We start from the raw sequence: 11,133 nt of genomic DNA on the forward strand, positions 1-11,133 counted from the left end.
GTCTCCTCCCAGCACAGTGCTGGTGTTTGCCGGCTGGCTCCCAGGTGTTGTGCAGGAGAAGCCAGCACCTGAGAGGGGCTGCTCCTGCTCCCTCGTGCTGCGGCCTGTGCGGGAGGAGGGCAAGCCCTGCAGTGGCCGGGCACTGAGGTCCCCTGGGCTGTGTGCACCATCCAGCAACCTGGGACAGCTGGGAACAGTGGTCCAGGCTGCCACCCCACCTGGTGGCCACCGTGGGAGGTGCAGAAAACCCAGCTCTGCCTGGGCCCAGCCCGGGAGGCTGGCTCCTGAGCGCTGCAGCGTGAGGGGCAGGGCCAGGCCTGCTGGCGGGCAGGTCTTCCCCAGGTGCCCCCAGCTTCCACACCACACGACTGCCCCACACTCTGGCTGTTCCCTCTGCTGACACGGGGGCTAGGTGATTCGCTGGGGTGGCGTCCCGGCTTCCACCCACGCCAGGCCAGTCATGCCAGGGCACGTGTCCCCAGACCTGGCCTAGGGTCCCCTGGAATGTAGCTTGGGACAAACCTTTGGGGCCTTCGTGGCTTCCCGTCCACCAGGCCTACCCCTTCCTCCCCAGCTCTGTGACCACCAGCCCTGCCCGTGCTTCCTGTGCCTCCCCATCCCCCAGGGCCCATGTGAGGAGCTGCTCCTCAGGGCGGGGTTGCGGAGCAGCTCCGTCCATCTGGGCGCCCTTCAGCCCATCCATCTGCAGACCCCCTCAAGTGTCTCACACTGCCGCAGGACGGACGGCCCCACAGTGGTGCGGTGGGGACAGTGTCCTCTGGCCTGGTTCCCTGAACCTCCTGGGTGTCTGGGGCGATGTGAAGCTGACTGGGGCGTGACTGGGGTTGTGTCACCTGAAGACTCGACGAGCCAGGCTCCAAGGTGCCCCCTCAGACGCTCTAGCTTCCTCCTGGCATGGCTGCCAGCTCCCTGCAGGGCGAGCAGGTGGGGAGGGCAGCACCCGCCTCAGCCTTGGCAGTCACACACCCTGGGTCACAGGGAGCAGTCTGGGGGGACGGTAACATCCTACAAGGGGCGCAGGTGGTAGGAGGTGAACCTCCAACAGGGCCCTCAAACCTACCTCTGTGCCCTGCCCCCCTGCAGCCTGGGTGGCCTCCCAGGGCATCCTGTGATGTGTCTTGAGGGTGGTGAAGGGTCCTGGGGCACCCAGTTCATGAGACTGGGTGATCTGCACGCTGAGGACCCTTCCTGGTGGGCCTGCCCGGAGGATGGCCTCTGGGGAGTCAGGGAGGCTGCTTTTCTTCCTTGACTGTTGTGGTTCTGGGGAAGGGACTGGCCTCACCCGTGCGTGTGTCCTGCTGGACGGCACCCAGCCCCTCGCATTTTTTACTTTTGGTACTGGTGTGAAACCCCAGGGTGCTGTACCACTGAGTTACTGAGGCTGTTCTCAATCTTGCAGTCCTCCTACCTCAGCCTCTGGTCTCTGGGGTAAAGGGTGTGGCCACTGCACCCAGCTCTCCTTAAGAAGCCACCAAATGCCATCCCAGGGCTTCCTATGACCCTGCTCATCTCCAAAGTTTACCTTCAAACACCACGGTCATGACTGGGGAGTAAGCTTCCAACACGGACACTTTGTGGGACACTCAAGCCTAGTAGGGGCATTGGGAACAAAGGCGGCAGCCCATCAAGTGCTCTCCAGAATGGACAGGTCAGCATTGGTTCATTGGTGGTGACAAACTGATGCATTAACATGACCCAGGAATCAGAGGGAGCTGGTGTGGCCTTCGGAGGATCTCTGAATGGTCATTGGGATTGTCCATGTAAATCAAAGAAAAAGGCTCTGAGTACCAGCCAGTGTTGCAGATTGTGGTCAAGCATACCTGTCCTTTCCCAGATCCCTCCTCTGGTGGTCACCTCTTTAGTGGGCATGCCAGGCCTGGGTGACACCCCTACCCTGCCCGTGCACCTGCCCTTGCCTCTCATCCGCAGGGACCACGAGCATTTGCTTAGCGCTGGGGCCCCCAGCGCCTCAGAATTCAATAGTCCGGACTAGTCCTCAGCAGGCGGCCTGCCTGCCGGCCTCGGTCTCCCGTCGGTGAAAAGGGCAGGGCAGGGTCCTACGCGCCAGCGGTGTGCAGGAGGGGCGCGTTGGCGGACTTGCTAGTTGGTGATTGGTTTTATGATCAGTACTGACGGTATCCCTACAAGTTTAGAGAGTGATGAATTCCCAGCCCTGTCAATTTAAAAAAATTTTTGAAATAACACCGGGAGGCAAAGGAAAGATAGGGAAGCAATCAGTCTGGTGGAAGTCGGAGAATCGGGGGTTGCTGGCTGAATAGAGCGAACATCCTGGGTCCCAGGCTGCACAAAGGCGGGGTGTCGTCCTGGGGAGATGAGAAGGCCAAAATTCCTGCCGAAACCCGGATCGAACCAGGGACCTTTAGATCTTCAGTCTAACGCTCTCCCAACTGAGCTATTTCGGCGGGGCGGGAGCGGTGGCTCTTTCCCGAACTCCCCGCCGCGCCGCGCAGCGCCGCCCCCGGCAGGCGCGGGCCGCCACTCGTGCGCAGAGCGCGCATGCCTCGTAGGACGCCACTGGGCGCCGTGTGGCAGCGGCCGTCTCTGTGGCGCAATCGGTTAGCGCGTTCGGCTGTTAACCGAAAGGTTGTGGTTCGAGCCCACCCAGGGACGCGCTGTGTTCCCTTTTGTCCTTCCAAGGGTACAAAAAGCGAGGCGTCACATCTGCTTTTGTTACCCCTCTCCCCGAAGGCCCCGTACCAGCCTTGTCGCACCGGGGCGCTTGGTGCCGGCAGGAGCGCGGAGGAGGAAGCGCGGCGGAACGGCCTTGGCCGGGTTCGGGTTTCCGCGCGCACGCGGAGCCTTTTTGGTCACGGCCCAGGGGACCCGGAGCGCTGAGGAGGACGAACCGCAGAGGTTGTCTGAAGGCCGAGGCCAAGATGGCGGCGCTGGCGGGTGAGCGAGCGGCGGACCCGGCCGGCCGGCCGGGGGCTCGGGGCCGGGCTGCGGGCCGGGAGGCCGAGACCCGGCAGCCGAGGGCGCTGAGGCCCCGGGCCGAGGGCGAGGCTCTTTCCGAAACGCGGAGAGCGCGTCCGCTGTTGCCTCGCCCGGCTGGCGCCCCGTCGGGGCCGGAGGGCCAGGGCTGCGCGCGCCCGGTCTGCCGCCCGGGGTCGGAATTGGATGAAAAGCTCATTTTCAGTGAGAGCTCGGTATCGACGAAGAGGTCGTTCGTTGATTGTGCGAGTTCACGGGTCCTGGGAACTCTCTCCCGAGGCCCTTCGTGAAAAACGCTGGTCCTGTCCCGTGCGGTGGCGCGGGGAGGCCGGGGCGGGAGGATTCCCTGAGCCCCGGCGTCGGAGGCCAGCGTGGGAGACGCGCTGAGACTCCCTGGCCGTGATAAGAATAATAAGCCTGGACCAGAGGTGTAGGCTCCTCACCTCAGAGGTGCTCAGCAGGGCATTTACTGTGCGGTGGGTGCATCCAAGCTCCTGACTTCAGGTGGGGAAACAGGCCTGAGAAATGGCCGCTCCCTCAGGGCCTGCCAAGGTCACAGTGCTGTCCTTAGGAGACTTGAAGCCGCCAGGGCCTCAGAAGGCAGCCACCCAGGACGGGAAGGGCTGGAATGAGAGGGAGATGCCTGTGTTGGGGCTGCAGACCCAGCCCTGGGCCCTGGAGGCAGGGAGCTGCCCTCAGCCTGGACAGCAGCCCTCTCCTTCAGACTTTACCTCCCCACCATGCCCTCAATTAATTTGCTCAATCTGCCACTTTCGGTGTGGTTAAACCACAGAAATTCCAGAGTCCTGAAGCCTGGGAGTCTGAGATCAAGGTGTTGCGGGCTGGTTCCTCTGAGGTCTGTCCTTGGCTTGCGTGTGGTGTCTTCTCCCTGTGTCCTCGCACGGTTTTTTGTCCCTGTATGCACATCTGTGTCCTGATCATCTTCCCCTCTCTCCCTCTCTCTTTTTTTAAGTCAGTGCGGGGATAGAACCTAGTTAACACCCCCAGCCCTTTTTAATTGATATGATACAGGGTCTAAGTTGATGAGTCTTTGCCTTGAGCTTGCAGGTCCTCCTGCCTCAGCCTCCCAAATTGCAGGGGTTACTGGTGTGCACCACTGCTCTGAGTTCTGATCATCTCCGTGGTTCTTTTTTTTTTTTTTTTTTCCTTTTTATTTGGTACTAGGGATTGAACTCAGGGGTACTTTACAACTGAACCACATCCCCAGTCCTTTTTATTTTGAGACAGGATCTGGCTAAGTTGCTTGGAGCCTCACTAAATTGCTGAGGCTGGTCTTGAATTTGCAATCCTCCTGCCTCAACCTTCTGAGCGACTGGGATTACAGGCATATTCCGTGGCACTGTCTGGCCTCTCTGTTCTCATAGGGACACCAGTCCTGGGATCAGGGCCCACTCCAGTGACCTCACTGTAGATTGTCTCTGTAGGAACTTGTCTTCAAACACAGTTGCGTCTCGAGGTGCTCGCATGAAGACTTCTCATGTGTTTGGGGAAGAGTTGAACCCAGATCATGCTCCAAGCCTGGCCTCGTGCATGTCCTCCTTTTCTATCAGGCTCTCTCACGTGTCCAGCTGCCCTCCCAACCCCCTGCTCCGCTGACAACAGCCTTTCAGAGCTTCAGGTTGCTCACGGAGGCCTCTGGAGCTATTCTCCTCTGTCTTCCGTGTGGGGCTTCTTGGTGTGTAGTTGTGGGTGGTACATTTGCTGGCTACCAGACTACAGGTTTCTGAAGGGTGGATTGGACTAGGAAGCATCTGAAACCCTCGGCACGGCCCAGGGCCTGCTGCAGCAAACATGCTTATTGAGCACCACCTGTGTGCTCGACACAGCCAAGGCCAGGACAGGTGCTAGGGAACCCAGGGAGGTCCTGGTGTTGCAGGGGAGGCAGGCCACATGTGAATGCCAGGCAGAGATGGGGTGTGCGCCAGGGTGCAGAGGGCCTGGGGCTGGTGTAGACCTGATGCCTGATCAGTTCAGCTCACACCTGCCCCATGAGAAGGGGCCAGCTGTGTGCAAATGTGGGGCTGGGTGTCCAGGCCAGGGGAGCAGCAAGTGGGAAGGCCCTGAGGCTGGTGCTGGTGGGAAGAGGGCGCATAACAGGAGGATGGCCTTGGTGTAGAGCCCAGGTTTTCTTGCTGGGGCAGTGGCGTCTTCAAAGGGAATGAACCTGCCTGTGTCCTGAGGGATCCTCCTTACAGACATGTGTCATGTGGAATTAAAGACAGCCAGGGCAAGAGCAGGTGGTGGGAGGAGGCCTGGAGGGAGACGCTTGTGGCTGGACACTGCTCTGACCCACTGGCACCTGAACTGTGGCCTCCGCTGCTGCCTGCAGCTCACTGTCCCTGACCCTGCGTTTCTCTCCACAGCTCCCAGCCTCCTCTGTGTCCGGATGCTCAGCCTGCGGTGCGTGCCTGACCACCCTGACTGATTGGGCAGGGGTGCTGCAGGGCCTCAGCGTGGGAAGGCGCCTTCCACCTCAGCAAGGGAGCCCCTTGGTGAAGGTCACCCAGCAGTTTGGGGCGGAAGGGCCTGCTTGCTGTCCTCAGCATGTGGCACACAGGCCCTCTGTGGAACAGGACTGACCCTCACCCTCATCTGCCTGGTTCAGCCACCTGAGCACTCCCTGGCTGCCTGTGCAGCTCGAGCAGGACCTGAGGGGCTGCTATGAATCCCTTGGGTAGGGACAGACCACCTGTCCTCAGAGTGCCCTTCTACAGACTGTCTTTGCTGCAGCACTCTGGCCTTTGACCAGCTGGGTGCATCCCTGAAGAAGCACTCTGAGAGTCTGGGTCATCATCAGGCTGCTGGGTGATGGCCACATGACCCTGGCCAGAGGCTCTGGCCAGGGCTCTGAGTGAGGGGACATGGTGGGACCACGGGGTGGGGGGGCCACTGGGAGAGGTGTGGGAGGTCCCAGGTGGGGAGGGAAGGGTAGGTCTACAGGGATGGGAACTAGTGCTCTTGCCCAGGGTTCTGGGGGCAACTGGTAGGGCCTCAGATGAATCACTGACTCTTTGCTGCATCTCCTGGGCAGCTCCAGCATGGGTGGAATTATGCAGACACAAGGTGTCCATCAGAACCTGGCCAGCAAGGGCCCCAGCAGGTAAGGCTGGCCTCAGGAGGAGGCCACACACCTGGCACTCCTTGCCCTGCCTCTCCCTCATTGCCTGACTGGTGTGTCCCCTGGGCTTCATACTGTGTTCCTGCCCTGTGGGTCCCACCCCTACCTCCATGTCCCCAGTGCCCTTGATGGCACCCATTTTGTGTTCCTCTGCTTACTAGATTCTGATCCAGGCCCTGGTGGCCTCAGGGTTCACCCAGTGCCTGGACAGGGTTCACCCAGGACTATGCCTGTGACTGAGTCTTTGTCCCTCCCTCTGAGAAACTGCTTTGGGCTGGGTCCTCCGGGCAGGGTGCACCTCCCAGCACATCTGCCTCCCAGGGTCCCTGCTGAACTGATGCCTTCTCACCCCTGTGTGTCCTGTGCTCAGTGCCCAGCCTGCCCTGCCCAGGGACAGAACCGTGATTCCAAAACCCACCGAACTTCCCAGGAGCCGCGGGGAGTACGTAGTGGCCAAGCTGGACGATCTCATCAACTGGGCCCGCAGGGTGAGTCCCGTCCCTGGGGCCTCTGGCTACATGCCCACAGAGCACTGCACGCCCCTGCAGCTCCTCTGTGCCCCCACCGCCACTCCGCCATCCTGCTGCTGGCCTGGAGACCCAGCCCCTCCTTACTTTCCCTCATCCCTTTGCATTCCTCCTGTTTCTTTTCTAAGGTAGGAGGAGTTTTCCTAAGTGAGAAAAGGCAGGTGCTGAGAGCAGCATGTCCTCAGTGGAACCCAGTCCTGCCCTGCCCTGCCCCAGCAGCACCCCGCTGCCCTGCTCAGTGCCCAGCTCAGCCCTGACAGCCCACTGCACGTGGACACCTTCTGGAGCTATGGCTTCCAAGATGCAGATGCCCACTGCAGGGTCTTTATTAGCACAGTAGTCTGGGGACTCAGTCAGGGTCTATCCAGCCACAGAGGCCAGCCAGGTGGACGTGGCCATCTGTGCTGTGCTTTGGACCTGGCCACCTTTGCTAACAATCTGTTGGGCATGGGGGATGCTTTGAGGCCTCCCACCCAGGCAGGGGCCAGCAGGTGGAGGAAGTGGCAGGGCTGAAGGCTCAAGGAGGCTCCCAGGGGTCAGCCAGGCTGGTTTAGGAGCTCCCAGCCACGGGTCCTTGGGAAGAGTGGGACAGGTTCAGACTCCAGCAGGCCTGGACCTGTGTCTCATGGGCTGCTCATGCATGTGGCTGATGCCTGCAGGTAGCAGGATGTGCTGGACCAGGTGGCCACAGGCAGTTCCTCTGACTCATCTGTCCGGCAGCACGGATATCCAGAGAGCACCTGGCTGGGAGCTTGCTTGGTGTGGTGGGGCAGCCTTCCCTCCTGGCCACTGCTCTTGGGAATGTGAGCCAGGGGTGGCTCTCAGAAACGAGGCTAGAAATCCAGACTTTTCCTAGTGAACTCCCACGATGTGCTGCATGTGACCCTTGCACCCGCCCCTGGCGCAGAGTTCACTGTGGCCCATGACCTTTGGCCTGGCCTGCTGTGCGGTGGAGATGATGCACATGGCTGCGCCCCGCTATGACATGGACCGCTTTGGAGTGGTCTTCCGCGCCAGCCCCCGTCAGGCGGACGTGATGATTGTGGCTGGCACACTCACCAACAAGATGGCCCCAGCACTCCGCAAGGTATGCTTTGTCCCCTGCCCAGCCAGCCAAGGACCTGCCAGGTGTCACACAGACCCCAGACCCACGTCTCTTCCAGGTCTACGACCAGATGCCAGAGCCCCGCTATGTGGTGTCCATGGGGAGGTGAGTGCTAGCAGTGCAGCCCTGCCCTGCCCCTCTGGTCTCATTTCCTCGAGATCACGGGCAGCCGGCCCCACTGCCCAGCCTGCAGCAGGTACCTCATCCCCAACTCTCTGCTTCGTGAACTTGGGAGCAGCCGCTCTGTCGACAGCTTTGCACTCACTCTCCAGGGTATCACCCACGGACCTCTTCCTAGTCCCTGAAACTGTCTGCTCACGTAGACTTCGTGCTGTTTAAAGTGGGCGGCTCAGTGGCTTGTAGTTACAGAGAGGTTTGAGAATTGGCACTATGTAGTTCCAGAACATCCTGTCACTCCGGAAGGAGGCCCTGTCCCTCTAGCACTGCACCCCTGAGCCACATCCCATCGCTGGACTCTTCTGGACCCTCGTGTCACTGGGTCACACACGGTGACCTTGTGTGTCTGGTTCTCACTGAGCGTGAGGTCCTCAGGCCCATCCACACTGCAGCTGTGTCACCTCTCTCCTGCTGGTGGGCCTGTGGGTAGCCCAGTAACCTGGTTCTGAGCAGCCGTGGAACATTCCAGAGTTTGCTTAGTCAGTTACCCCTTGCCAGATGTGGGTACTTCATTTCCACTGCCATGGTGGGCAGAGGCAGAGTTAGGTGGGCATTACTGGCCCTCTCCCTGGCTGTGGGTTCTGGCATGGCCTTGGTGACCTGTGATCCTCCAGGGGCTTCTTGTCACTGAGTCTTCTGACCCCACACTGGCCACCCTTGGGAAGTGGCCGTCGGAAGCTGTGGGCTGTTGGCACAGGTGCCCTGTGCCAGGGAGGACTCCTGGAGACTGCTTTCTGCTGGGGGAGGCTGGGTGGGGCCTGCAGCCTATGCAGAGCTACCCCTCCCCCAGCTGTGCCAATGGAGGCGGCTACTACCACTACTCATACTCCGTGGTGAGAGGCTGTGACCGCATTGTGCCTGTGGACATCTACGTGCCAGGTGAGGACATGCTCCAGGGGCAGACTGACTGGTCTTAGGTGGACAGCCAAGCCCAGGCCCAGGCCCAGGCCCAGGCCCAGCACCTGGTCAGGGCATGGAGCCGTGTGCCATGGCTGGTTTTCTCCAGCATTAAGCTACACTTGGGTGTGGTTCTGCCTAGTAGAAAACAAAGGACAGTCACAGAAACAAACAGGAAAAGGTGCCTGGAGGCCAAGGACCTTGCCCCTGGTCCTCGTCCTCACAGGAAGACCCGTGAGACCCAGGGATGGCCTAGTGGCCATGCTTAGCAAATAGTTTAGGGTGGCTGGTGGGCACACATGAGACCCGAGTTTCATCCCAGCACCATGGAAACCTGAGGGAAGAGGCCCGAAGTGCAGGACCCTAACCCTAACCTTGAATGCAGGAAGTGGTGGACAGTGCCTTCCTCACTGTGCATCCCATGGGTGCTCGGGACACACTGAGTGTTGGTTGTCTGAAGTGCATGTTGAGCTGGGCTTCCTGTTTCACGTGCAGGCCCATGATGTCCCTTTTGGGCAGTCCCAGTGAGTGGCAGATGAGCACTGTCGGGTAGCTTCCTGGGCATTTGTTCTGATAGCAGCTGGTGGCCAGCAGTATCTGGAAGCAAAGCTCCCTCTGATGTGGGGGATAGCCATGACCAGCTCTTGGCTCTCTCACACTACAACCTTGGTCGTAGTGCCCAGCCTGGGTCTCCAGAGAGCAGGGGACATCCCTGGTCAGGAGGCTGGTGCCACTTCCCTGTTGCTCTTGGCTCAAGCTGGTCTCTCCTGGCCCCAGGGTCCCATTTCCATTTCTGAATGTGTGCCCACATACCCAGTGGGCAGTGGCTGCTCCCCTCTTGGGAGTACCTGAGGGCCAGTTCAGTCAGTGAAGTTACTACCTGGGTCCAGGAAGGAGTAGTGGGTAGGGAAGATGGAGTCAGCCTAGACAGTAGCCGGTTCTTCACAGCTTCTGCCAGCTGCTGTCCTGCCCATTTGTGTGGATGGGTCCCAGGGTTCATTGGCAGACCTGTGTGGGGACTGCACCGCAGGGGGCGCTCTGGCCAGAGGTCCCCCACGGGAGGGAAACTGATGCCAGTCCCCCACAGGCTGCCCGCCCACAGCTGAGGCCCTGCTGTACGGCATCCTGCAGCTGCAGAGGAAGATCAAGCGGGAGAAGAGACTGAAGATCTGGTACCGCAGGTAGCGCCCCTGCAGCTGCGGGAGCCCTGTGTACACCAGTGTCCTGAGACTGAATAAACCCCTGAGCCCACGGCGCTGTCTGGAGTGTGGTGGGCGGGGGCCTAGGAGCTGAGAGACAGCAGTCCCCCTTCGTGCTGTCCCTCCACAGATGGGTGGGGTGGGCGGGCTTGGCATCCTGTGCCTGTTGGGCAGGGTCTCTCACTGCCCTGTGGATGAAAGTGCTGAGGCCCAGGGAGTGAACTGCCTGGTGCAGCCACCCAGCTGACCCCTGCTGGGAGGGGCTGGCTTGGGGAGCAGGAAGTTGGGGCCCCCGACTGTCCTCTCAGGCCCATAGGGGCTGAGCTGAGCCCTCTTGGTTTGCACAGCTGCTGACCGCTGCCTCTTAGACCCACGTCTGAGTGGTGTGGACCAGTGCTGTGGCTGGGGAGGTGGGGTTTCCTTTCCTCAGGGGTGGGACTGGAGAGAAATAGCCACATCCCTCCCACTGCCCCTCACCCTGGAGACACTGGGTTCAGGTGTCTCCTTTGGTGACCATCCACACCCAGGGCCCTGGGAGTACCCCTGCCTCTGCAGCCTCCAGCCATGTGGCCTCTTCCCTTCACCAGAGTCTGTCTTCCTTGGAGAGGTGGATTTTTTTCAACCCATGTTTGCTTGTCCCAGGTCTTTTTGACCCCAGCTCTGCAAGTCCATAGCAGGTGCCACCACAGGTCAGGGATGGTTTTGGAATGGGCAGTTCCCACCTATCAGGGCTGGGATAGGATTTCTCAGATCGTAGGTGGAGACGTGGGTTCCTGGTCCAGCTGAAGGACAGCTCAGTTTTGGTAGTGGGGACTGAACCCACTAGCACTGTACCTCTGAGTCACATCCCACCCCTTTTTATTTTGAGGCAGGGTTTTGCTCCATTGTCTCTAAATTGCAGAGACTGGCTTTGAACCTGAGCTCTTGCTTCACCTCCTCACTGGGGTTACCAGTGTCCCCACTGCACCCAGCCCAAGAACAGCTTTTGGGACAAGATCACGTTCAAGTGGCAGCTGTTCCAGGCACAGGGAGTATCCTGTGCTGAGCCCTCTGCCTGACCTTTGTGCTCAGTGTGCAGAGGAAGCCAGCAGGAGGTTCCCTGCAGAGGGCACAGCA

At 60.2% G+C, this 11,133-nt stretch overlaps 1 protein-coding gene and 2 non-coding genes across 3 annotated transcripts; 2 read left to right on the forward strand and 1 right to left on the reverse strand.

Moving 5' to 3' along the window:
• Positions 1-2,372: 2,372 nt before the first annotated feature.
• On the reverse strand, positions 2,373-2,444 carry Trnaf-gaa (transfer RNA phenylalanine (anticodon GAA)). Its single transcript has one exon. It is a non-coding gene; the product is annotated as a tRNA-Phe (tRNA).
• Positions 2,445-2,579: 135 nt separating this feature from the next.
• Trnan-guu (transfer RNA asparagine (anticodon GUU)) lies at positions 2,580-2,652 on the forward strand. The gene has a single exon. It is a non-coding gene; the product is annotated as a tRNA-Asn (tRNA).
• Positions 2,653-2,716: 64 nt separating this feature from the next.
• Positions 2,717-10,069, forward strand: Ndufs7 (NADH:ubiquinone oxidoreductase core subunit S7). The gene is made up of 8 exons (XM_047530983.1): positions 2,717-2,934; positions 5,358-5,394; positions 6,026-6,094; positions 6,483-6,600; positions 7,547-7,726; positions 7,803-7,849; positions 8,712-8,800; positions 9,906-10,069. The coding sequence occupies exons 1-8, from the start codon at positions 2,919-2,921 to the stop codon at positions 10,001-10,003; spliced, it is 654 nt and encodes a 217-aa protein (XP_047386939.1). The 5' UTR covers positions 2,717-2,918; the 3' UTR covers positions 10,004-10,069.
• The last annotated feature ends 1,064 nt before the right edge of the window (positions 10,070-11,133 follow it).

This window comes from Sciurus carolinensis, chromosome 17 (assembly GCF_902686445.1).
Source record: "Sciurus carolinensis chromosome 17, mSciCar1.2, whole genome shotgun sequence".
NCBI classification, from domain to species: Eukaryota; Metazoa; Chordata; class Mammalia; order Rodentia; family Sciuridae; genus Sciurus; species Sciurus carolinensis.

What these genes read in the sequence shown, in the direction of transcription:
- Ndufs7 (XM_047530983.1), top strand. An exon ending in TCATCAACTGGGCCCGCAGG is followed by an intron (nt 6,601 to 7,546) that starts GTGAGTCCCGTC and finishes CCCCTGGCGCAG; the next exon opens with AGTTCACTGTGGCCCATGAC. An exon ending in TGTGGACATCTACGTGCCAG is followed by an intron (nt 8,801 to 9,905) that starts GTGAGGACATGC and finishes AGTCCCCCACAG; the next exon opens with GCTGCCCGCCCACAGCTGAG.